At 46.0% G+C, this 27,733-nt stretch overlaps 1 protein-coding gene across 1 annotated transcript in view; it reads right to left on the reverse strand.

The window, feature by feature from the left end:
- Nucleotides 1–264: 264 nt before the first annotated feature.
- The window catches only part of LOC122925505 (extracellular calcium-sensing receptor-like), a 50,538-nt gene continuing 23,069 nt past the window's right edge, over nt 265–27,733 (reverse strand). The window contains exons 3-5 of the mRNA XM_044276859.1: nt 16,391–16,609; nt 1,928–2,051; nt 265–1,163 (exon numbers count right to left, since the gene is read on the reverse strand). Coding sequence (XP_044132794.1) covers nt 265–1,163; nt 1,928–2,051; nt 16,391–16,609 — 1,242 coding nt within the window. The remainder of the gene's footprint in view (nt 1,164–1,927; nt 2,052–16,390; nt 16,610–27,733) is intronic.

Genomic DNA, 27,733 nt, shown 5'->3' on the forward strand with positions numbered 1-27,733 from the left:
ATATTCACATAATCATGATAGAATTTGATGCCTTATTGACTTCTGCCTTGAGCAGCATGCACCTGTGGAGGGTTTAGTAGGCCTCCTGCTCCTTCTCCTACTAGTCTAGAAGCATTGCATGGCTAGATATTGACTACAAGTCACACAAAGACTTTTTGAACACCCTCAATAGATGGAATATACATTTTTATTAGAACATGTAACCATCATAAATATAGCAGCAATCAAATTTGAAGAGTTTCGTTGAACATATAGGGTGCTATCTTAGTTTTTTCTCATTATATTTTCCTTGGAGTTTATATCAGGTCTAAATAGTATGAAAAAACACTTAGGAAAAAACATGCATAAAACCAAAGCCCAGCTGGATGCTAATATCGCAAAGATCTCCATAGCTACTGTGTACTTGCCCTGAGCACTGAGGGAGGCTGGGATATAAGACACCCAGACACTGAGGAAGGCCAACATGCTGAAGGTAATGAACTGGGCTTCATTAAAGCTGTCAGGAAGTCTCCGAGCCAGGAAGGCTACAATGAAACTAATGGTGGCCAGAAGAAAGAGATAACCCAACATGGTCCAGAAGGCAATAGGAGATCCTTCATTGCAATCAACAACGATGAGTTCAGGTCTAATGTTGGAGTTATATTGTGCAAAGGGAGGAGAAATGGACAACCAAGTGACACATAGAATGAACTGTAGCAGACAAAAAATGAATATAATAGAGTAAGAAACTCTGAATGTAGTCCATTTCCGTAGACTGCTCCCTGGTCTGGTGGCCATAAAAGCAAAAACCACCATGATTGTTTTGGCCAAAATGCATCCAACAGAGAGAGAGAAGACCAGACCGAAGGATGCTTGACGTAGGAGACATTTCTTGTGTTCTGGGTAACCAATAAATCCTAAGGAGCAGAGGAAGCAGAGACAAAGAGAGACCAACAGAAGGCAACTCAGGGAATAATTACTGGCTTTTACAATAGGGGTTTTTCTATTCTTTACAAAAAGTCTCAAAATAAGAAGAGGAACAATGGAAGAGATCAAGCTGCATGCAGCTAAGGAAGCTCCTAATGCTTCCTCATAAGACAGGAACTCGAAGGGTTTTGGGAGACATCTAGATTTTTCTTGATTTGGCCATTGGTCCCATGGACATTTGTAACAGTTAAAAGAATCTGCAAGACAATCAAGATTAAGTTTTTGTACAATAGTGCACATTTATTTTGGCTTAAATAATTTTGTATATAATGAGGGTTGGGTTTCTGACAGATACAGACATTTTGTTTTATAATTCATAACATTTTTATAAAAATACATGAAAAATACTAAATCTTAAAAATAATGGTGTGGGAGTTTTGTCTTTGGAGGTCCTATTGGAAGGATATATTTCAGCCTACGTTACAGGTATTCAAAATTCATATCCAGGTTGACCCCAAATAATGTTTCTTATGGATTTTGGATGGTAGGGATTTGGGGATGGCCCACTCTTACGAATTACTAGAATGTTAGACCAGGTTCTTAAGGTCATTGTCTTGCACTAGTTGCAAACGACTTCCCTAATCTGACCTGAATATATAGCCAGAATTAATAATTCCATTTGGTGGGAGAGGAAGGTCTATATGAAAAGCGGAACAGAGAAAAGATGTGAATCCATTTGTGTCCCATGGCTTGATACCTCAGGGCTGTCATCTACTTATCTCCATAAAAATATTGTTGGTGGTGCTTTTCCTTTTAAGCAGGGTACCTGATAGTATTATAGTAATATGTAATATGTCATTGCTTTCTCTTGCTGTTAATGTTTACTATTTGATTTCATGCTGTCCGTGTTAGGGGGTAAGGTTTGTTCTGGCATATAGTATGTTTAGAAAAGACTAAATTCAATAAAAATATTTAATAAAAAATTGCGTAAGCCAAAAAAGATCTTAGTAATAGTGCTTGCCTGTCTGATTGGAGATCTCTCCTTGTAGGCAGGGAACGCACTCAAAGCAGCAGGAAGGTTGACCTTGGATGGCTGATTTCCTAAATCCTAGATGACAGCTCTTACTACAGACAGAACGTGGAACCTGTTATTTAATAAAATATATTTTATTATACAAAGAATGATTAACATGTTAAATACACAGCTCAGAGTGGCATCTGTGCGTGGGAATATACATTTTGCTTAATAGAGAAGTAAATATCGTCCCTACTGATTGGCTGTAAGGATGACTACAAGGCATTTTGGACAAGCCTGCCAACAAGGGCTCTACCTAAGGCCACATGATCCTTCGTATTTATATCCCCTGCCTTTTTCCCCTCACTAGAGTATGGAAGTTGATATGCAAAATGGTGGGTGCTGATTTATATGTCTTCATGCCAAAGACAGAGTTATAATTGTGGGGGAGGGGAACACAGGCGCATGTGCCTCAGAAGGGTCACAAATAAGCCAATCCGGCATGCCCAGGAAACTACACTATATAGAGTCAGGTCCATAAATATTGGGACATCAACACAATTCTAACATTTTTGGCTCTATACACCACCACAATGGATTTGAAATGAAACAAACAAGATGTGCTTTACCTGCAGACTGTCAGCTGTAATTTGAGGGTATTTACATCCAAATCAGGTGAACGGTGCAGGAATTACAACAGTTTGCATAAGTGCCTCCCACTTGTTAAGGGACCAAAAGTAATGGGACAATTGGCTTCTCAGCTGTTCCATGGCCAGGTGTGTGTTATTCTTTGTCTGCGCGTATTGTATGGCATGGAGAATTCTGTATATATTATCTTTAGATTCCCTACCATCTGTAAAGCCGACTTGGTCGTTATGGATGATATTTGGGATCAAATTCTTTAGTCTGTTCGCCAGGGCTTTCGCATAAATTTTAATATCCACATTTAAAAGGGAAATTGGTCTGTAGTTGGAGCATAATGTTGTGTCTTTGTCTTCCTTGGGTATTAATGTGATATGGGCGCTGAGGGATTCTGGACGGAATGAGTCATTTATAGCAATATTATTAAAATAGGTGCACGTGGGGGGAGTTAGAGACGATTGGAATTTCTTGTAGTAACTTGCGGTCAGCCCGTCTGGGCCAGGGCTTTTACCATTGGGGAGATATTTTAGAACCGACTCTAACTCAGCTTGTGAGAAGGGGGTTAGTAGCTTCGATTGCTGATCCGTGGTCAATTTGGGTATTTCTACTGAGTTTAGAAACTCTCTGATTTTGGTTCTCATTTCTGCTTGGTCAGGGGTATATTTATTTATATTGTACAGTTTTTCGTAAAAGGATCTAAACGCGTTCGTAATACTCGTTGAGGTGCTACATAGGGAGTTGGTCTGGTCTCTGATTCTAGTTATATTTGACCTATTTCTTTGTTTCTGTAGGATTCTGGCTAGTCTTTTGTTGCAACCATTGTCTTCTAAATATTTTTTATATCTGATAATATATAAATACTTTTGGTTTTTCTGGTCCATTAACTCCAGGAGTTTGGTCCGCAAGATTGTGAGGTCTTTTATCACTTTTTTCTCCATTGATAATTTGTGGACTGTTTCCAGTCGTTTTATTTGGGAGAGGATGTCATTCATTTCCCTTTCTCTAAGTTTCTTTTTGTATGAGCCTAGCCTAATCAGTCTACCCTTGATCACTGCCTTATGCGTTTCCCATTCCAGAGAAGTGCAGGTTCTCCCCTGTAGATTGTCAGCAAAATACGATTGTATATCTGACTCGATTGCTGCTGAATCTTTGAAATACACGTCATGACATTTAATGACATGTAGACCAATCTTATCTACGTCTATGTTATAGTTTTCCATTATCATCTTGTTGTGAAACAGAATTATTTTTTGAACTTTCAAAACTTGAATAAAAAAAGAATTTAAACAGGTCTGTGTTATTCCCTCATTATCCCAATTACAATGAGCAGATAAAAGGACCAGGTCATTTCCAGCCTGCTATTTGCATTTGGAATCTGTTGCTGTCAACTCTCAAGATGAGATCCAAAGAGCGGTCACTGTCAGTGAAGCCATCATTAGGATGAAAAAACACAACAAACCCATCTGAGAGATAGCAAAAACATTAGGCCTGGCCAAAACAACTGTTTGGAGCATTCATAAATAGAAGGAACGCACCGGTGAGCTCAGCAACACCAAAAGACCCGGAAGACCTCGGAAAACAACTGCGGTGGATGACCGAAGAATTCTTTCCCTGGTGAAGAAAACACCCTTCACAACAGTTGGCCAGATCAAGAACACTCTCCAGGAGGTAGGTGTATGTGTGTCAAAGTCAACAATCAAGAGAAGACTTCACCAGAGTGAATACAGAGGGTTCACCACAAGATGTAAACCATTGGTGAGCCTCAAAAACAGGAAGGCCAGATTAGAGTTTGCCTAACGACATCTAAAAAAGCCTTCACAGCTCTGGAACAACTTCCTGTGGACAAATGAGACCAAGATCAACTTGTACCAGAGTGATGGGAAGAGAAGAGTATGGAGAACGAAAGGAACTGCTCATGATCCTAAGCATACCACCTCATCAGTGAAGCATGGTGGTGGTAGTGTCATGCGTGGGCATGTATGGCTGCCAATGGAACTGGTTCTCTTGTATTTATTGATGATGTGACTGCTGATAAAAGCAGCAGGATGAATTCTGAAGTGTTTCGGGCAATATTATCTGCTCATATTCAGCCAAATGCTTCAGAACTCATTGGACAGCACTTCACAGTGCAGATGGACAATGACCCAAAGCATACTGCAAAAGCAACCAAAGAGTTTTTTTTAAGGAAAATAAGTGGAATGTTATGCAATGGCCAAGTCAATCACCTGACCTGAATCCGATTGAGCATGCATTTCACTTGCTGAAGACAAAACTGAAGGGAAAATGAACCATGAACAAGCAGGAACTGAGGACAGATGCAGTAGAGGCCTGGCAGAGCATCACCAGGGATGAAACTCAGCTCCGTCTGGTGATGTCTATGCGTTCCAGACTTCAGGCTGTAATTGACTGCAAAGGGTTTGCAACCAAGTATTAAAAAGTGAAAGTTTGATTTATGATTATTATTATATCACATTACTTTTGGTTCCTTAACAAGTGGGAGGCACATATGCAAACTGTTGTAATTCCTGCACCGTTCACCTGATTTGGATGTAAATTCGCTCAAATTAAAGCTGACAGTCTGCAGTTAAAGCACATCTTGTTTGTTTCATTTCAAATCCATTGTGGTGTCGTATAGAGCCAAAAATGTTAGAATTGTGTCGATGTCCCAATATTTATGGACCTGACTGTATATGAGCAGTGTAGAACACATAGGCACACTCGTCATAACTAGAGATGAGCGAATCGAAGCTGACAAAGTGGAATTCGATCCAAATTTCAGGATAAATTCGATTTGAACCGAATCCGAATTTCCTCACGCTTCGTGGTAACGAATCAAATTTTTTCCTAAAATAGCTGCTGCACGTGTGAGGAGATGGAGCAAGGAACTCTGGGAAGGCGGGATCACGCATAATGCCATGCATGCAGCCAATCAGCAGCCAGCCAGCCCTGTGATGTCACAGCCCTATAAATAGCCTCATCCATCCTTGAATCTGCCATTTTCCCGTGAGTGCAGGGAGAGACGTCAGTAGGCGCTAGGGACAGTGCTAGGAAAGGGTTTATTATCCGTTGTGTGGTGAAGTGCAAAAATGACAGCCCTTTTTGTTGTGTATTAGTGATGAAAGAAAAATATATTTGACATTCAGCGGTGCAATTACCATATTTTTCACCCTATAAGACGCACTGGCCCATAAGACGCACCTAGGTTTTATAGTAGGACAATAAGAAAAAAAATGTTTTCATTAGACCTCAGCTCACAGCCCCAATCAGACCCCCAATATTAATCAGACCTCAGCTCACAGCCCCAATCATATCCCTAATGTTAATAAGAGATCAGACCTCAGCTCAGACCCCAATGCCTCATATACAGTACAGACCAAAAGTTTGGACACACCTTCTCATTCAAAGAGTTTTCTTTATTTTCATGACTATGAAAATTGTAAATTCACACTGAAGGCATCAAAACTATGAATTAACACATGTGGAATTATATACATAACAAAAAAGTGTGAAACAACTGAAAATATGTCATATTCTAGGTTCTTCAAAGTAGCCACCTTTTGCTTTGATTACTACTTTGCACACTCTTGGCATTCTCTTCATGAGCTTCAAGAGGTAGTCACCTGAAATGGTTTTCACTTCACAGGTGTGCCCTGTCAGGTTTAATAAGTGGGATTTCTTGCCTTATAAATGGGGTTGGTAACATCAGTTGCGTTGTGGAGAAGTCAGCTGATAGTCCTACTGAATAGACTGTTAGAATTTGTATTATGGCAAGAAAAAGCAGCTAAGTAAAGAAAAACGAGTGGCCATCATTACATTAAGAAATGAAGGTCAGTCAGTCCGAAAAATTGGGAAAACTTTGAAAGTGTCCCCAAGTGCAGTCACAAAAACCATCAAGCGCTACAAAGAAACTGGCTCACATGCGGACCGCCCCAGGAAAGGAAGACCAAGAGTCACCTCTGCTGCGGAGGATAAGTTCATCCGAGTCACCAGCCTCAGAAATCGCAGGTTAACAGCAGCTCAGATTAGAGACCAGGTCAATGCCACACAGAGTTCTAGCAGCAGACACATCTCTAGAACAACTGTTAAGAGGAGACTGTGTGAATCAGGCCTTCATGGTAGAATATCTGCTAGGAAATCACTGCTAAGGACAGGCAACAAGCAGAAGAGACTTGTTTGGGCTAAAGAACACAAGGAATGGACATTAGACCAGTGGAAATCTGTGCTTTGGTCTGATGAGTCCAAATTTGAGATCTTTGGTTCCAACCACCGTGTCTTTGTGCGACGCAGAAAAGGTTAACGGATGGACTCTACATGCCTGGTTCCCACCGTGAAGCATGGAGGAGGAGGTGTGATGGTATGGGGGTGCTTTGCTGGTGACACTGTTGGGGATTTATTCAAAATTTAAGGCATACTGAACCAGCATGGCTACCACAGCATCTTGCAGCGGCATGCTATTCCATCCGGTTTGCGTTTAGTTGCACCATCATTTATTTTTCAACAGGACAATGACCCCAAACACACCTCCAGGCTGTGTAAGGGCTATTTGACCATGAAGGAGAGTGATGGGGTGCTGCGCCAGATGACCTGGCCTCCACAGTCACCGGACCTGAACCCAATCAAGATGGTTTGGGGTGAGCTGGACCGCAGAGTGAAGGCAAAAGGGCCAACAAGTGCTAAGCATCTCTAGGAACTCCTTCAAGACTGTTGGAAGACCATTTCAGGTGACTACCTCTTGAAGCTCATCAAGAGAATGCCAAGAGTGTGCAAAGCAGCAATCAAAGCAAAAGGTGGCTACTTTGAAGAACCTAGAATATGACATATTTTCAGTTGTTTCACACTTTTTTGTTATGTATATAATTCCACATGTGTTAATTCATAGTTTTGATGCCTTCAGTGTGAATCTACAATTTTCATAGTCATGAAAATAAAGAAAACTCTTTGAATGAGAAGGTGTGTCCAAACTTTTGGTCTGTACTGTAAGTCCCCCATGACTCATATTAGCCCCCAGCCATATGTAATCAGCCCCCAGCCATAATTCAGCAGCCCCCAGCCATAATTCAGCAGCCCCCAGCCATATGTCTTCAGCCCCCTAGCCTCAGATCACAAAATAAAAAAAAAACACCTCTTCTGCTCCATACGTCGCTGCTCCACTTCTCCAGTGCTCTTCTTCCTCCTGCTGTCGGGTGTGCTGTGAAACGGCGTGCACAGCATGAGATCACAGAGCGCCCTCTTGCTGTGCGCAGCCACTGCATGCACAGGCGAGGACCAGGAAGCGGTGAGTACAGAGCCTTTACCGCTTCCCGGTCCTCTCGTACTAATGAGCGCTTCCATAATGGAAGCACTCATTAGTATTCACCCCATAAGACGCAGGTACATTTTCCCCCCACTTTGCGTCTTATGGGGCAAAAAATATAGTATATGTCCTAAAGCATTTTGTGGTGTGTGTAAGTGGCAAATATATATATATATATATATATATATATATTTGCCGTTCAGCGGTGCAGTTATATGTTCTAAAGTCCTTTTTGCCATGTATTAGTTGCAAAAGTAAAATATACTTGCCATTCAGCGGTGAAGTTCCATTGTACTACAACCATTTACAGGGTGTATTAATAGGATAGATATGTACATCCTATTAGCCGTTCTGCGGTGAATTGTGATTGTTATATAAAAAAATTGGGGTGTATTAATAGGAAAAAGAATACAGGAAAATTGATGGGTGATTGTAGACTTTCTTCTGTATGAACAATATTACGTTGATTAGCCATTCAGTGGTGACATGTTTTTGTGAAACAGCCGTTATAGGGAAAATTGATTGGCGATTGTAGACCTTCTTCTGTATGAACCGAATTCCATTGATTAGCCATTCAGTGGTAAAAATTGTTTGCTATACAGCCTTTTTTGAGAAAATTGGTTGGTAGCTGTAATTATGGTCAAGGACAATATATGTCCTTTACGGTCCACTGGGTAAATGTGGTTCCTGCCCAGCCACACCAGCAACTTGGCCAGATGATGCCGCTTCCACCTCCAGGTTCTCATGCCGTTGGTCCTGCGACAATGTCCGCCTCTACCTCCTCATCCTCCACTGTGTCCTCAGCCTCCACTGCATGGACAATTTACAGTGCTCCTCCAGCATCCCACATGTGCAGGGCACGACAGTGTCACACTGTTCTAAACCTCGTTTGCCTGGGTGAGCGGAGTCACACAGGGGAGAAACAGCTCTGTGTCCTTCATCAAGAAATCGAATCCTGCCTTTCACCATGACAACCCAAAATCGGAACCATGGTGACCAACAACGGGAAGAAAATGGTGTCAGCGCTGCCTCAAGGATGGCTGAGACATGTGCCCTGCATGGCACACGTGTTTTATCTGGTTGTCAATCACAATCAGTTCCTGGTCTTCCCCCCATCCGCAAGACATCCTTAAAATGGCCAGGAAACTTTGCATGCACTTCAACCACTCGTATACCGCAAAGCACACCGTCCTTGAGCTGCAGTGGCAGAACCACATCCCCCAACATAGGCTGATATGCAACGTTTCCACCCATTGGAATTCCACCTTTCATATGTTGGACCGACTATACAAACAGAGAAAGGCGATAAACGATTTCTTGATGATCCAAGCGGACAGGAGTACTCCCCTGTGTAACTTTGATGTCAGCCATTGACAGCTCATGCGTGACAACTGCTGTTTTCTCAGGCCTTTTGAGGAGGCCACATTATTTGTCAGTCGCCAGTAGAGATAAGTGAATCGACTTTAGATGAATCATCCGATTCGCATAAAACTTCATTTCAATACTGTACAGAACTGAGTCTCACGAGACTTCTCATAGAAACTTCAGAAATCGATTTACAGTATACTGTAAAAAAAATATTTTCCGAACTCTGGTTCAGTTACAAGGTACCACTTGGAACCGAACCCGAGTTCAGGAATTGTTTTTTTACAGTATAAATCTAATTCTAGATTTCGCAAAGTAATAACTTTGGCTCATCGGAGCCAATACATTCTAATAGTGTACGGAGCACACGCTCCATACAGTATTAAAACAATTTTATGCGAATCGACAGTGGATGTTTCATCCGAAGTCGATTCGCTTATCCCTAGGCGCCAGGATTACTGGATGTCAGAACCTCCCAGGGAGCCAGTAGTGGATGAGGAACCCACTGGCAGTAAGCAGCTGACAGCCCAGAACGCGGTACAAGTTTAGGGATAATCCAAGAGGGGTAGTCAATGTCCAATCCGGGTCGAGGCAGGCAGCGAAGGTTCAAGGCGGAAGACAGTCCAGGGGTCAGTAGCCGGGAAGGATACAAAGAAACAACAGGCAATAGATGGATCTGCAGGGAGGCTAGGTGTTCACCATAAGGTGGAATAACTCAGCAATGAGCCAGAGCTCAGGCCAGGTCTTTATAGCCAGGGAAGGTAGGAACCACCCTCCCCAGGAACCAATGGCAGGCGAGGAAGGTGTGTACTGGGAATCTCCCTCAGCAAGGCTCACACCTGACAGCCGGATAATGCAGGAACGCTATGCACCCAGAAATGTGCGAGCAGCCTGTGTACTGCGCACACGCCGCGCACCCGCACCTCGGGCACCAGGTGTTCTACCGAGCTGAAGGGGAACCCGTGCCCTGCGCCGTGCCCGTGGTCCCAGAGTAGGGGTAACACCCCCTGCTTACTGACAGAGCCCCCCACCAAGGAGCGGCCTCCGGACGCGACCCTGGGAAGGCCTCTCGGGGTGAGCCCGATGGTACGCCCGCACCTTGGCGGCCGCATGGACATTCCCCAAGGGCTCCCAGGAACGCTCCTCGGGACCGTACCCCTTCCAGTGGATGAGATACTCCAGGACCCCACGCCGGCGGCGGGAGTCCAGGATCTCCTGGACTTCATACTCATCATCGTTATTCACCTGGATGGGAGGTGGTGGAGCAGGTGCCCGGTCCGGGAACGGGTTGGCACGGTGTGGTTTCAACAAGGACACGTGGAATACCGGGTGGATTCCCAGGGAAGTAGGCAACTGGAGCTTGGCTGCAACGTTGTTGACCATACTCACAATCTCAAAGGGACCAAGGTAACGGGGTCCCAGTTTTCGGGAGGGACAGGACAGCTTGAGGTGCTGTGTGGAAAGCCACACCTTGTCCCCGTCTTTGTACCTGGGGAATTCTGTGCGTCTACGGTCTGCCTGCATCTTGTGCCGCTGCTGAGCGGCCTGGAGTTGTTGCGTTAGGGTCCGCCTCAGTTCTCGTAGGAGCCGGAGCCGTTGAGCCACTTCAGGCACCGGGACATCAAGGGGGAGATCCGGGAGAGTTGCGGGATGATAGCCATAGTTGGCATAGAATGGTGAGAGCCCGGTGGAGGAATGAAGCTGATTGTTGAAGGAAAATTCAGCGAAGGGGAGATGGCTCACCCAGTCGTCTTGTAGATGGGATGTGTAACAGCGAAGGAACTGTTCGAGGGTTTGGTTGGTCCTTTCGGTCTGCCCATTGGACTGGGGGTGATAGGCAGAAGACAGGCTGCGAGTGATATGAAGGCTACGGCAAAACTGGGTCCAAAAGCGGGAGGTGAATTGCGAGCCCCGGTCTGAGACGATGGAATCAGGGAGCCCGTGCAACCGGAACACGTGTTGGAGGAACAACTTTGAGGTTTGTTGGGCCGTCGGGAGACCGGAGGTCGGAATGAAGTGGGACATCTTGGTACATCTGTCCACCACCACCATGATGGTGGTACAGGCTTGTGAAGACGGTAAGTCCACAATGAAATCCATGGCTATGTTGCGCCATGGAAGGGTTGGCACTGGCAGAGGCTGTAATAACCCAACGGGTTTTGAGGTGGGACGTTTGTAGAGTGCACACACGGAACAAGACTCTATGAAGGAGCGTACGTCGGCTGCCAAAGAGGGCCACCAAAACTGACGTAGGATGCATTCCGTGGTGTTGCGCCTACCTCGGTGGCCTGCTGTGGGGTGGTCATGGTGATGCTGTAGTACAGGCAGTCGCTGGGAGACTGGGACATAGATCCACTGTTGGTGGTAACGAAGCCCCTGCTTCATTGGCAGATGGGCTGCCTCCTCTGGAGCTGGCGTGCTGGCCCGTCGGATCCTCTCGATCAAGGAGTGTTGGGTGGCTAGAAAGTATGCGGCTGGCAGGATCGGTTCCGGAGGTGCAGGATCGGCCTCGGAGGAGCACATACGGGACAAGGCATCAGCCTTGCCGTTCTTGGATCCCGGTCGATAGGTAATCTGGAGGCGAAAACGGGAGAAAAAGAGAGCCCATCTGGCTTGTCGAGGACTCAGTCGCTTGGCACTGCGGAGATATTCGAGGTTGCGATGGTCGGTGTACACCACCACAGGGTTTTCGGCTCCTTCCAGCAAATGTCTCCATTCCTCCAGGGCGTCCTCCAGGGCTCCCTCTCACCCACATCATAGTTGCGTTCGGCCCCGGTGAGTTTGCGGGAATAAAAGGCAACGGGATGGAGAAGCTGCTTCTCCCCTTGGACCTGGGAGAGAACAGCCCCGATAGCCCCCTCGGAGGCGTCGGTCTCCAGAAAAAACGGGCAAGAGGCGTCCGGTTGTACCAGTATAGGTGCCTGTGTGAACAGCCTCTTAAGGTGCTGAAATGCCTGTTGGACCTTCGGGGTCCATTCAAACAGGGTGTTGCTCCTGGTCAGAGCAGTGATGGGAGCGCAGATCGCTGAAAAGTTCCAAATGAATCGGCAGTAAAAATTGGCAAAACCAATGAACTGCTGCACCATCCGCCAATTGCGGGGGACAGGCCAATTCTGGACGGCCTGGATCTTCCTGGGGTCCATCTCCACTCGACCTGGGGATAGGATGTAGCCCAGGAACTCAATGGACGAGACTTCGAAGGTGCTTTTTTCAAGCTTGCCATAGAGACTGTGGGTCCGCAGACGCTGGAGCACCGATTTGACATGCCGTTCGTGTTATGGCAGTGATCTGGAGAAGACAAGGATATCGTCCAGATATACCACAACATGGGTATCCAACAGGTCACGGAAGACGTCATTGATGAAGCACTGAAATGTGGCAGGAGCGTTACAGAGCCCGAAGGGCATGACAAGGTACTCGTAGTGCCCAAACCGTGAGCGGAATGCTGTCTTCCACTCATCCCCCTCCCTGACACGAATCAGATTGTAGGCCCCCCGGAGGTCGATCTTGGTGAAGAAACGGGCATCCTTGACTCTGTCCAGCAAGTCGGGAATGAGAGGGAGTGGGTACCGGTTCTTCTTGGTGATGTCGTTCAGGGCCCGGTAATCGACACAGGGCCGGAGACCCCCATCTTTTTTCCCCACAAAGAAGATGCCGGCCCCAACTGGAAAGGTCGAGGGACGGATGAACCCCTTCGCTAGGCTCTCCTCTATGTAGTCCTTCAGGGCCCTGGTCTCGGGCTCGGACAGATTGTACAAGCGCCCGTACGGCAGTGGGGCTCCAGGGAGCAGGTCAATGGGACAATCATAGGGCCTGTGTGGCGGCAAGGCGTCTGCTCCTTTTTTTTCAAAAACGTCTGCATAGTCCCGATATTTGTCGGGTAGTCTGTGTTCAACGGTGCCCAGCACCGTAGGAGGGCTTGGAGCCCGAGACGCGTGAATAGGAGAACCGGAGGGGGGCGTGAAGGTGATGGAGCCAGAGGTCCAGTTAATCGTGGGGTTGTGTCTCCTAAGCCAGGGGATGACTAGAATGACTGGAAACAACGGGGACGGCACGATGTCCCACACGATCTTCTCGGAATGGTAAAGGCCGATGCGGAGGAACAAGGGATGGGATTCCATGGCGATAGGTCCCGTCTTTAGGGTGCTGCCATCCACCAGATGCAGCTGGGATGGGTTCTTCTTAGGGCGCAACGGGATGCCTAGTTGTGAAGCCAGATCCTTGTCCATAAAACAGCTGCTTGCGCCCGAATCAATGATGGCAGAGAGATCAATATTGTTGTTGCCCAGCTGCAGGGAAACAGGGATGGTGAGATGAGATGAGTTGTTATACATAGGTAGGTTAATGCATACCGTGGGTGTCTCCGGCCTACCTTCGGGAGGTTTGATGGGACAGTCCTTCAGGAAATGGCCCGGTTTTGCGCAGTATAAACACAGATGCAAGGTTCTTCTCCTGGTTCTCTCCACCGTGGACAGGGGACCCCGAACAGCCCCGATCTGCATCGGCTCCTCCTGGTTACCGTCTGCTGCCACAGGAACAGGAAGCCTTAAGGGTTCCGACCGGCGCTCCGTTAGAGGCGGGGTCTGTTGTCGCTCCTGTCGTCTTTCCCGGAAGCGGCGATCCAGGTGGGTTACTGAGTCCATCAGGCCCCTCAAGGAGCCCGACACCCCAATGCGGACGAGCTCATCCTTGAGCTGCTCGGACAAACCAATGCGGAACTGGTCAATCAAGGCCACTTTGTTCAAGCCCGTATCCGGGGCTACCTCGCGGAATTCCATTATGTAATCCTCCACTGGACGTCTGCCCTGGCGGAGGGTGCGCAAGGTACCCCTGGCGGTTGAAGAATGCAGGGGGTCATCATAAAGTCTTTGCATAGCTGCGGCAAAGGACTTCCAAGATGCCAGCACTGGGTCATCGGCTAGTAGGAGTTGGTGCGCCCAGGTCTGGGGAGGCCCTGAGAGCAAGGAAATTGCCATGCGTACCTTGACGAAGTCCGTGGCATATGTACGCGGCTTCAGGGAAAACAACAGCTCGCATGAGATGATGAAGGAGCGGTACTTCCTCCGATCTCCTGAAAACCGCTCAGGGAGGCTGACTGAAGGCTCGCTAGAGACCACTTCCAGGGTGCGCGCCGGCGCAGGGGGAGGCGAGGGTGGTAGCGCGGTGCGCTCTGCGATGCGCTGCTCCTGTGTGGCAACCCTCTGCAGCAGGTGCTCATGACTCGCTTGCATCTCCTGGAAGGCCTGCGTCATAAGGTTAAGTTGCTGGGTCATGGCCGTCATGGGATCCACTGCTTTTGCGGGTTCCATGGTGAAGGCTGAGTTATTCTGTCAGAACCTCCCAGGGAGCCAGTAGTGGATGAGGAACCCACTGGCAGTAAGCAGCTGACAGCCCAGAACGCGGTACAAGTTTAGGGATAATCCAAGAGGGGTAGTCAATGTCCAATCCGGGTCGAGGCAGGCAGCGAAGGTTCAAGGCGGAAGACAGTCCAGGGGTCAGTAGCCGGGAAGGATACAAAGAAACAACAGGCAATAGATGGATCTGCAGGGAGGCTAGGTGTTCACCATAAGGTGGAATAACTCAGCAATGAGCCAGAGCTCAGGCCAGGTCTTTATAGCCAGGGAAGGTAGGAACCACCCTCCCCAGGAACCAATGGCAGGCGAGGAAGGTGGAAGGTGTGTACTGGGAATCTCCCTCAGCAAGGCTCACACCTGACAGCCGGATAATGCAGGAACGCTATGCACCCAGAAATGTGCGAGCAGACTGTGTACTGCGCACACGCCGCGCACCCGCACCTCGGGCACCAGGTGTTCTACCGAGCTGAAGGGGAACCCGTGCCCTGCGCCGTGCCCGTGGTCCCAGAGTAGGGGTAACACCCCCTGCTTCCTGACACTGGATGAACAACGTCATTCCACTGCTTCATGTTCTGGAACAGATGCTGGCAAATCTGGCTGGTCAGGGGACTGGAAATGTGGCGCCTAGAAAGATGGCAGCAGAGTTTGATACATTTGTCTGTCAAGATCTCTGCTTACAGTCAGTGAACCGGAACATCATTTATCACAAGGATATGCAAACACCTACCGATGAGGTGTTAACCCCCAGAAGTAGGTCATCGGCACGAAGGAGCAGTCATTTTCACAGCTCGATGTATCCTTCCGCACGTCAATTGTCTGCATTGCGAAGCTTTTCTAAAACAAAAATCTCGCAGTGCACCCCCTTGGAGGAAACTCTTGATCCGCACAGGCTGCTTTGCTCCTTCAAAAACTACTGTACAGCGTGACACCGATGTATAATTTCGTATACAACAGACTAAAAGAGTATTCCAAGCACCTGTCTGCCCACATAGCTGCCGAGAAGCAGAAGGGTCTTGCCATTGAAGTAGGCTCAGAGCTGAACCTAAAAACCAAATTTTCCTGTTAACCTGGACTCAAAGGAAAAGACAGAGATCCACTGTGTTGGTTATTGCTCTGACTGATCAGAGAAAGGGCAAAATAATCAGTGACTTCAACACAAACTTACTGCTGACACCCTCTCCACTCTGTCAGGGGGGCTCTACTTGTATAAGCGTGTAAAAGAACAGGTTCTGTAGACATCTATGTGGAATCAGCTGACGACAGTGTAAAAGGAGTGTGCTCTTTCTTGCCGCTAACATCGACCTGTAAGGCTAAATTTACACTTGAGTTGTTTGGTCAGTTTTGGCCCCGTGACTGCCCAAATACGTGATGTCTTCAGTGATTCTAAGAGCGATGCCTGTCATCTCCATGTGATACTGACTCACAGTATTGTTTCACTACCACAGCAGACTCACTATGCATGTTACTGCAAGGCACAGTATTCTACACCATTAAAAAGGCACTCTGCAGCCAGGAAATAACTGTTTTTGAACGCAATTTGCCACGAATAAATTCGGATAGAACCACATTTTTTCTAAAAATTTGGCTAACCGGCCAAATCAAATTTTTTACAAATTTTCTCATCTCTATTTATAAGCTTAACATATGTGAGCAGTGTAGAATAAATAGGCAAATGTTATAATCACTGTACTATATTCAGTATTCCCATTTTCCTCATTCTGGGAGGTCAATGGATTTTTCTGGAGGTTGGGAAACAAATTTAGCTCAAAATATAAAATTTTCATTTGACTTTTTGTAACTAGTCTTACATCTCACCTGTTGTTCTCCAGTAGGCCATACAATCAAACTTGAGTTAAGAATCAGAGCTTTATCCGAAGTGCTAAAGGAGCCAATCTTAACTTGTACCACAGTGCCATCTGGATTCATTTGCCAGTTCACAATTCCATAAACATCAGGTGGATCTCCATTCTCATCAAAGTAGATCTCGTTGCCCATGGTCAAAGTTACTCTTACCTTTTGTATATAATAGTTGAGCTACAATGGGAAAAGCATAAGTCAGCATAAAGATGCCATGTCCAAAGAGGTTCTTCACGTTACAACTGTAGAGTATGCCATAGATGAGCCCACCAATTAATCACTTTACTGTCTGATTGTCTTGATTTTAGACCATTTGCTCAAAAGCATACAGTGTTATGTCTTTTTACAACCTCAGATTTTTAGATTTTTTTAAATGTCATACAGTCCTGATCAAAAGTTTAAGACCACTTGAAAAATGGCAAAAACTCATATTTAGCCTGGCTGGATCTTAACAAGGTTCCAAGTAGAGCTTCAACATGCAACAAGAAGAAATGGGAGTGACACAAAACATTTTTTGAGCATTCACTTTTATGAAAACAACAAATAAACTGAAACAGGCTGTTTTTCAGCTGATCGAAAGTTTAGGACCACACCTCCAAAAAACATAAGAAAACCCCCAAAACAGAAATCCAACTTCCAAACATGAACTCAGTAATGAGTAGCTCCGCCGTTTATCACTTCCAAAATTCGTTTTGGCATGCTTGATGCAAGCGTTTTCATGAGGTAAGTGGGAACATTTCTCCAAGTGGTGAAGACGGCCGCACGAAGGCCATCTACTTTCTGGAACTGTTGTCCATTTTTGTAAACTTCCCTTGCCATCCATCCCCAAAGGTTCTCAATTGGATTTAGATCAGGAGAACACGCAGGATGGGCGAAAAGAGTGATGTTATTCTCCTGGAAGAAGTCCCTTGTCCTGCGGGCATTGTGTACTGTAGCATTGTCCTGTAGAAAAACCCACTCGTTACCACACAGACGAGAGCCCTCAGTCATGCGGATTGCTCTCTGCAACATCTGGACACAGCCAGCGGCCGTTTGATGCCCCTGCACTTCTTGAAGCTCCATTGTTCCACTGAAGGAAAAATCACCCCAGACCATTATGGCGCCCCCTCCACTGTGCCGCGTAGAAAACATCTCAGGTGGGATCTGCTTGTCAAGCCAGTAACGTTGGAAACCATCAAGGTTAAATTTTTTCTCATCAGAGAATAAAACGTTCTTCCACCTTTGAATGTCCCATGTTTGGTGCTCTCTTGCAAAGTCCAAACGAGCAGTTCTGTGGCGTTCAAGGAGACGAGGTCTTTGAAGACGTTTTTGTTTTTTAAGCCCTTCAGTCTCAGATGCCGTCTGATGGTTATGGGGCTGCAGTCAGCACCAGTAAGGGCCTTAATTTGGGTCGAGGATCGTCCAGTGTCTTGACGGACAGCCAATTGGATCCTCCGGCTCAGTGCTGATGACATTTTTTTGGGTCTTCCACTACCCTCAGGATCATTTAAGAAATTCCAAATGACTGTCTTACTGTGTCCCACCTCAGCAGTGATGGCGCGCTGTGAGAGACCCTACTTATGCAGTTCAACAACCCGACCATGTTCAAAAAGGGAGAGTTTTTTTGCCTTTGCCATCACATCGTGTGACTACCTGACAGAAAATGACAATGAATCCACATCTTTGCACAGATTTGGCCTTTCAAAGGCATGTGGTCCTAGACTTTGATCAGCTGAAAAACAGCCTGTTTAGTTTAATCGTTATTTTCAATTATTGAATGCTCAAAAAATGTTTTGTCTCACTCATTTCTTCTAGTTGCATGTTGAAGCTCCACTTGGAACCTTATTAAGATCCAACAATGTAAAATATGATTTTTTGCCATTTTTCAAGTGGTGACTGAGACTGAGATTAGGAGTGAGACATCCAGTCCACAATGGAAAAAATGCAAAGTCCAGCACACGGTGTCTCTTTTAAAACATCATCATGTGATAAAGTCCATTAAAGTATAACTGTCGTATTTTTTTTTTTTTGGAGTATTGGATTGTGGTGATTAATATCTCCTTGGTGGCCCTATTTCAACTTTTCACTGTGCATTCAATTACCCCTTAATTCCACAGTTTTGTTACCTGTACTGCCTACTTATACCTGTGCTTAAAATAGGGTTGCTAGGCATGGTCTGTCCTCTGTTGAAGGACGGAGGACGCAGAAGCACGCTGCGTGCAAGGTCACATTACTGACAGCCAGGGACTGTAAGTAAATGATTAAAGCCAGGTCCTCCCCAGCAGCTGATAACAGTGCCTGGGCTGTGTGCACTTCTCCCTGTCCCTGCACTTGGCAGACGCTCCCTCACTCAGCAGACTGGGAGAATGCAGAGTGGAAGCAGCGCAGACCAGGGAAGGGAGATCTGCCGTCTGCTCAGTGTATAAATGAAAGCAACATGTGGTAAGAGGACCCCTTTGTGCTGCAGGAGATTAACCCTTTAAGGGGAGGGCTCTGGTTACTGACACTTTTGGGGGGCTATTGTTACTGGCTAGTCAGGGCAAGCGGGATTAGCCTCAGGATGAGGGCAGTGGCGGACATCTTAACTGAATAGTGAGATTGCAGTTTTATGCAGACTGGTTGCTAAGGGCTGAATCTTATTAAATATGGGGTAAGTCGGTCTAACAGTAACTGATTCTGGAATATCATGTTATTAGTAACTACATATATGAAAATTGAAATTAGGGTCTAAGTGTGACAGTTATCCTTTAAACCTTCATAAACCATGAGTATTGTACCAAGTGCATGGACAGAATAGGTACTGTGTAATTGAGGAAAAGAAAGTCCAGCACACTGTGTTTTTGTTAAAACATCATCATTTTATGAAATCGAACATTAAAAAGTCAGATACCATGAGTACAGTACCGCGTCCGCTGGATCGGTCTACATGATTCAAACTTGATAGTTCTCAGTCCTGCTCAGGCCATGATTAAGAACCATCAAGTTTGAAACATGTAGACCGAGTGTTATACTTGACTTTTTTCCATTACACAGTACCTGTCCGGTCTATGCACTTGCAGTGTCCTGTGACCGAGGGTTTGAGTGGGGTGTTTTTTGCATATTTTTCTTATCCAGTCCACAATGTCTTACTCTTTGTCCTCAATGATAATGTGGTGCCTACCAGAGGCGAGGGAGAACTGTGGCCGGCTGCTACTACTACTATTGGCAGGACATGTGGTGCTGCTACTGCTGTTGGCACTACCTTCTTCCATGTGCTGTTTCTTGTGTTGCATACTAGTCGAGGTGCAATGCTAGACTCTGATAACGGTGACATTGCATCTTGTGTAAGCAAAAAAAGCTCAGTCAGACACTAACCCTTGTGTTTTTATGGTGACTGGTGGTCTCGCAGAGATTGGGTCTGTAGTGATCACATATTGATGACATAGACTAGGAACCTTGTCTATGTTGAGAACACAGTCAGTTGGCCCACAGCAAAGTGAAAGTGCTGGTGATTTTGTAGCTCATCTCCAGTCTCTGTTGCAAAGATGTAACCGGCATTAACCCCATAAGGACCTGTATGTCATATCTGGACGAGACTTAAGGACCAGCGCCATACATGTACGTCACAAGGTCCGCAGGGAGCTGGGGGGGGGGGGGGAATCGGGGCACCATGGCTGCTCTTACCGGCAGGCAGCCAATGGCAGCGCTACAGGTGCACAGGAAAGTGCTGAACATTCTAGATGGTGACGGCATGCAGAGAGGTTCTGTGCCTTTCTGTGCTGCTGTTGGCTTGCTGGGACTTGTGGTGCACCACCACTGTGATTTTAACCCTTTCCTCAAAGAAGAAGAAAAGAAGAAGAAAGTAGAAAAGAAGAACATCTGGAATTGCTCCACTAATTTTATTTTTTTCATTTGCAGCAGTTCCAGATCCCTAAACCACCCTCCGTCACTGTCCCTTCTCGCTCCCCCACCCCTGTCATTTTTTTACAGACGCCATTTGGTCCGTCCGTGTTTTTTTTTCTAGTAGTTCTTTTGAGTGAAAAAAGTTAGTGGTAGTGTTAGTGTCAGTGCTGCTGCACTGCCATCGGCCGTGTCGTTTGTCCTGATCCGATCCTTAACTATGCGAGCGGAAGCGCCGCATAGAGGGCGGACTTGCTCCTCCTCCAGACCTCCCCTGTAAAGTTCTGTGATGTCACGCAGAGGCGGGGTCACAGCAACGCTAGGATGAGGCCCAGCCGTGTCACAGCGCCAGTGCCAGAGCAGAGCCCAGCGTTTTCTCCCAGAACAGGTCCCGGGCGGCAGCCAGGTAGAGAAAGTAAGTTTAACGCCCCTTTCACATGACCATATGGCTTTTTCAGTGTTTTGTGGTCTGTTTTTCACAGATCCGTTGTTCCATTTTTTTGCTTCCGTTGTGTTCCGTTTTTTCATTCCGTTTTTCCATATGGCATATACAATATACAGTAATTACATAGAAAAAATTGGACTGGGCATAACATTTTCAATAGATGGTCCCGCAAAAACGGAACAGATACAGAAGACATACAGATGCATTTCCGTATGTGTTCCGTTTTTTTTTTGCCAACCCATTGACTTGAATGGAGCCACGGAACGTGATTTGCAGGCAATAATAGGACATGTTATATCTTTCAACGGAACGGAAAAACGGAAATACGGAAACGGAATGCACATTCCGTTTTTTTTTTTGTGGAACCAGTGAAATGAATGGTTCTGTATACGGAATGCAAAAAACGGCCCGTAAACGGAAAAAAAAAAACCAGTCGTGTGAAAGAGGCCTAAAAATGATTTCTACTCCCTTCATGAGGCTGCAGGCCGGCTCAGCCGTATCATCTAACTGCCTACTACTGATTGATATTTTCTGACTGTTTTAATCTTGGAAGATATACACAGTCTGTTATCCTGAAAACAGTAATTGTGAGATGCAGAATTCCAAACTATAGATCGGTTTATGTGTGTGTGTATATATAATATATATATACATACACACGCATGCGCGCGCGGTGTGTGTTTGTGCTTTAGGGTACACACCCTAATGCAATAGGCTGCGCACGCCTATGATATATCAATTTCAGTTAGTTTCAGTTTAGAATTTTGCACGAACGCACCATCTGCATACAGTATGTGCATTTTGCAACCACTGAGCACCGATCAGTAGTGTCCATTACTGATCGCTTCTACTCAGTTTGCACTGCAATTTTTTTTTTTTTTTTTTTACAGAAAATACTTTTTTTTTCTAAATTTAATTTCAAATTTATTACAAGCCCCTTCACGTGTGAAAACACTACATACACAACCCTCACACTAAATAAAGGTTTACACATTTCACACGTCACATCACAATAAAAAAAATACGGCCCGTCCACCCCAAGAGTATACTCAACTGAAGAGGCATACGCCATGCTTGCCTCCGATACTGAGTCGGCCAGTGAGGGAAAAGAGGATGCCACTTTCCTCTTCTCCTCTACCCCCTCATCATCATAATCATCATCCGCTGATGAGATACCCTCTGGAAGGAGCCCCAGGGTAGCAGCGGAGGCAGCCCCCCAGAGTGTCCCCATATGGACCCCACCTCCTGATGATTATCAGCCCCAAATTTCGGATTTTGAGGGCAGCTCCGGAATACAGATAGATAGTGCGGGCTTCACTGAACTAGATTTTTTCAAAAATCTTCTTCTCTGAAGATTTTGTATATTTTATGGTAGCCCAAACCAACTCATATGCCCAAACATTCATTGATCAGAACCCTACGTTGCCATACGCTAGACCCCTAGGTTGGACCCCAGTAAGTGCAGCAGATATGATGATGTTTTGGAGACTCGTGCTGCATATGGGCGTAGTAAAAACACCAAACGTTGGACAATATTGGTGTTCAGACATTTTTTACCAGACTCCAATCTACAGTAAGATCATGACCTGGAAGCGATTTGACAACGACAATATAGAGTGGCCACCCCAAAACGACCCAACATTTGACTGCCTGTTCAAAATTAGGCCTGTCATCGACCACTTTAACACTAAGTTTGCTTAGGTGTACAATCCAGATAAAAATGTCAATGTAGATGAGTCCCTATTACTTTTCAAAGGGAGGCTTAGATTCCGCCAGTACCTGCCTAACAAACGGGCAAGCTATGGCATAAAGTTATACAAACTTTGTGAGAGTAGCTCTAGGTACACCCACAAGTTCCACATTTATAAAGGGAAAAATTCCCAGATAGAACCCCCAGAATGCACCCCATCCTAGGAGTGTGGGACTTACTGCACTCACTGATGGATAAGGATTACCACCTCTATGTGGATAACTATTATGCCAGTGTCGTGCACTAGGGAGAGGGGAAGAGGTAGTGCACCCACTAGCTGCCACCCACCCCTCTGTCCCTGCCTACTTACACTACCCGGGGCGTAACTGGGTGACGTTCCCTAACCTCTATAAGTGCAGAGAGGCAGAGCGGACAGAGACAGAATATAGCCAGGCAGAGGCAGTAGGAGGGAACCCTGCAGATGGATCCAAAGTCACGTAAAGTGTCAGGAGCAATACTGAAATGCCAGAGATCAACACTAACTTAGGCGAGCAGGGGTAACAAGGATGGTAAACAGGGTAAAGGACGCCTAGGGTCAAACTAGGATGTCACGTCAGTACATAAGGAATAGCAAGGACGGGTCAGAGTACAAGCCGAGGGTCAAACCTGGAGGTCACGTCAATACACAAGGGCAGGCGAGGTCGGGTTAGGAACAAAAGCCAAGGGTCAAAATCCAAAATAGCAGAAGCACTAAGTAGTAGCAGTAGGCACAGGACCAAAATCGCAGGCAACCTGTGGCCAGCAGGCTGCCTGTATAAATAGTGAAAGGCTAAGGTCATGTAACGTGGCCAGCGTCACATGACCCGCTCAGACACAGAAGCCGAGCACCGAGTGGCCAGCTTGATGCTCAGCCTGATACTGTTGCCAGGGGAACGGCGGACACAGACCGCACAGCCAGCAGGAGCGCGATCGGGTCCGCTCTGCCCCCTGTTACCTGGGAGACGGGGATGCCGCGTGCGTCGCCGCTCAGGGAGAGAGGCAGGACGCCAGCGGCGCAGCGCAGGAAGATTGCGTCGCCGTCACCCTGTGACAGCCAGCATACTTCTATTCATGTCCCTAACTGCCAGAGGTACTGTGGCTTGTGGCACAGTACGCAAAAATCAGAGAGGCCTCCCTAGATCCCTGGTAGGGCAACCACTGAGAAAAGGGTGAAAGCAGGGCTCTCCTCCATGAGAACATGCTGGTGGTTAATGGGAACCTGTCATCAACTTTATGCTGACCTCACTGAGGGATTCATAAAATAGTGACAGAAATGCTGATGTCAGCGGTGTGTCACTCATGAGCTAAAAGTAAGTGGTTGCCGAGAACCAGCATCATAATCATTGCAGCCCAGGCCTGGAAAGGAGTCAAATCTACCTGAGAAGAGTCCTGGTTATTCCTAATCTCCTGCTCTCTCACCCATCTGCTGATGATTGGCAGTTCTCTCCTAGAGAGAAAGGGAGAAAACTAGGTATTAGACTGTCAATCACCAGCAGGTGGGCAGGAATTCATGAATAACCAGGACTCTTCTCAGGTGGCCGTGACTCTTTTCCAGGCCCAGTCTGCAATGATTCTGATGTTGGTTCTCGGCAACAACTTACTTTTAACTTATAAATGAAAGACTGCTGAAATCAACTCACCTGTCTCTACTTTATGCTGCCGTCAGTATGGGCAGCATAAAGTTGATGACAGGTTCTCTTTAAGTACAAGGGCAAGATGGACGTCCTTGTACTGACCACCATTCACACTAACGTCCCTGCTCTTGTAAGAGGGTACCACAACCACTAGCACCAAACCAGTTTGTATCCTGGACTACAAAGGGCATATGGAAGGGGTGGATCTTTAAAGGGATTCTGTCATCAGATTTGTGCCCTATAAGCTAAACATATGGCCATGTCGGTGCTAATAACATGAATCCTAAACTGCCCTTATTAAACCTGCTTGTGGATCTATTAGCCCAAAAAACAGGTTTTTATAAGCTGTCACTCACCTACCTAAGGTGCCCAAGGGGTTTTACGTTAATCTAGGGTGCCCGCCTGCACCCCTCGCCGTCTGGTGCCCAGCGCCGCCTTCCTCACCTCAGCGCCGCCTCCTCAATCCACCGGTCCCTCTGTCAGATCCTGCGCCTGCGCTTGCGCACTAGGCTCAGCCTGATGCGCCACGGACTCCTGGCAGCGGCTTAGTTCAGCGAAGTGCGCATGCGCATCAGGCCGGCGCATGCGCACTTCGCTCAATGAAGCCGCTGCCAGGAGTCCGCGGCGCATCAGGCTGAGCCTAGTGCGCAGGCGCAGGATCTGGCAGAGGGACCGGTGGATTGAGGAGGCGGCGCTGAGGTGAGGAAGGCGGCGCTGGGCACCAGACGGCGAGGGGTGCAGGCGAGCATCCTGGATTAACGTAAAACCCCTTGGGCACCTTAGGTAGGTGAGTGACAGCTTATAAAAACCTGTTTTTTGGGGCTAATAGAGCCACAAGCAGGTTTAATAAGGGCAGTTTAGGATTCATGTTATTAGCACCGACATGGCCATATGTTTAGCTTATAGGGCACAAATCTGAAGACAGAATCCCTTTAAGATCAACTTCTGAAGCCCTACAGTGCCACACGAAAATCTAAAGTGTGGTACAAAAAGCTGGCCATACACATTGTACAGATGGCAATGTGCAATGCATAAGTTCTATTTCAATCTGCAGGCCACACAGGAACTTTCCTTCATTTCCGAGAGGTGGTTATCAAGTCCCTAATTTTTCAAACCCAGGCTGGGGAGGGTCCCAGTACCTCAGGAAGTCATGGTGCCCATGTCGTACCAGGGCAATATTTTCCAGGTCAAGTCCCCTAGATAGCAAGGAAGGGAAGGACCAAAAATAGATGCAGGGTGTGTCACAAAAGGGGGGTAAGGAAAGACACCATTTACCACTGCGAATCCTGCCCTGAAAAACCTGGCCTGTGCATGCAGGAGTGTTTTAAAATCTACCACTCATCCATGGAGTATTATTTTAATTTCATCCATGCCGAACCCTGTAGTTTTACCACCTTATATCTCTGATTTAGTCCGCATAGCTTACAGATCCACTTTTCACCAACCACTACATATTCATTTCTGTGAAACACCTGTTAGGTCAAAAGTACCCTTTCCACCACTTAAAATGATCGTACATGGGTGCTCTTTTTAAAATGGGGTCACTTCTTGGGTTTTTTAATTTATGGGGACCCCAGGAATCTTTTAGATGCGACATGGCACCTAAAATCAATATCTGCCAATTCAGGTCATCAAAATCCATATTTTGCTGTTTGACTCTAGGGCCCTGCTGTGCGCCCCCATACATCATTTTTTGAGCACATATGGGGTGTTTCCATATTCGGGTGGAAATGGGGAACAAAATGTGGCATGCACTTTGTTCTGTTACCCCTTGTGAAAGTGAAAATCGTGGGTGTAAAGCAACTTTTTCTTGAATTTTTTTTTCTTTTTCCTTTTCACAGCCAAATGTTTCGTAATTCTGTGAAACGCCTGATGGGTCAAAGTGCTCACTACACATTTTGAAATACTCCTTGAGGGGTTTAGTTTCTGGAATGGGGTCACTTTTTTGGGGTTTCCACTGTAGGGCCTCCTCAGGGTGTCTTTATATGCGACATAGCTTCCAATTACCATTCCAGCTAAATCCGCTCTCCAAAATCAATATGGTGCTCCTTCCACTCTGAAGCCTGCAGTGCGCCCATACATCAGTTTTTGAGCACACATGGGGTGTTTCTCTAAACTCCAGATTCAGGGTAATAGATTTTGAGTTTTGTTTGGCTGTTAACCCTTGATGTGTTTCAGAAAAAAATTGATTAAAATGTAAAATCTGCTAAAAAAAGGGACATTTTGAAATTTCATTCCCATTTTCCTTTAATTCTCGTGGGGCACCTAAAGGGTTAATAACATTTGTAAAATCAGTTTTGAATAGCTTGAGGGATGTAGTTTCTAAAATAGGGTGATTTATGGGTCGTTTTTTAATATGTAAGCCCCAGAAAGTGACTTCATAACTGAAAGAATTGGGTTTTGGAAATTCTTAAAAATGTTAAGATTTGCTTCTAAATTTCTAAGCCTTCTAACGTCCCAAAAAAATAAAATGTAATTTTCAAAATGATCCAGACATGAAGTAGACATAAGGGGAATGTAAAGTAATAACTATTTTTGGAGGTATTACTATCTATTATAAAAGTAGGGAATCGAAATTTGGAAATTTGCTAATTTTTCCAACTTTTTGGTAAATTTGGTATTTTTTATAAATAAAAATGAAATATTTTTTATCAGTTTTACCACTGTCATCAAGTACAATATGTGACAAGAAAACAATCTCAGAATGGCCTGGATAAGTACAAGTATTTTTAAGTTCTTACAACATAAAGTGACACATGTCAGATTTGCTAAAAATGGCCTGGTCCTTAGGGCTAGTTCACACGACCGTGACGTTTTTTGCGGTCCACAAATTGAAAGTCCGCAAAAAACGGATGCCGCTTGTGTGCCTTCCGCAATTTGCGGAAAAGAACAGAAGGCCCATTATAGAAATGCCTATTCTTGTCCGCATCTTTTGCGGACTTATTGAAATGAATGGTTCCGTATACGGACCGTATGCAGAACGCAGAAAATGGCCCGTATATGGAACGCAAAATACGTTCGTGTGAACAAGCCCTTAAGGTGAAAACTGCCAGAGTGCTTATGGGGTTAAAGTCATACCTGTGTTACAACACTAGCTTATTGAGCTGACTTCTTAAGCTTTAGGCTCCATTCACACATCCATAATAATGGTTCCACATCTGTTCCGCAAATTGCGGAACTGGTGCGGACCCATTTATTCTCTATGGGGACGGAATCGATGCGGAGAGCACACTATCTGCTTTCCGCATCTGCATTTCCGGAGCGTGCCGACGATCTTCCGGTCCGCGGCTCCCGAAAAAAATAGAACATGTTCTATTCTCGGCCGCAATTGCGGACAAGATTAGGCATTTTCTATTATAGTGCCGGCGATGTGCGGTCCGCAAAATGAGGAAATGCACATTGCCGGTGTCCGTGTTTTGCGGATCCGTGGATCCACAAAACACATACGGATGTGTGAATAGACCCTAGAGCTGATATCAAGTTACACTGACAGGATGCCGCGCTAACCCACTGTTTCTGGTGCTTGCTACATCTATCATACCCAATCATGTTTCTGAGAGAAGAATGATGGAGATGAATGATTCTTGTTGTGTGTAGCCTAAAAATACATTCATCAAAGATTTTGAACCAACCAA

Source organism: Bufo gargarizans, chromosome 2 (assembly GCF_014858855.1).
Source record: "Bufo gargarizans isolate SCDJY-AF-19 chromosome 2, ASM1485885v1, whole genome shotgun sequence".
Classification (NCBI taxonomy): domain Eukaryota; kingdom Metazoa; phylum Chordata; class Amphibia; order Anura; family Bufonidae; genus Bufo; species Bufo gargarizans.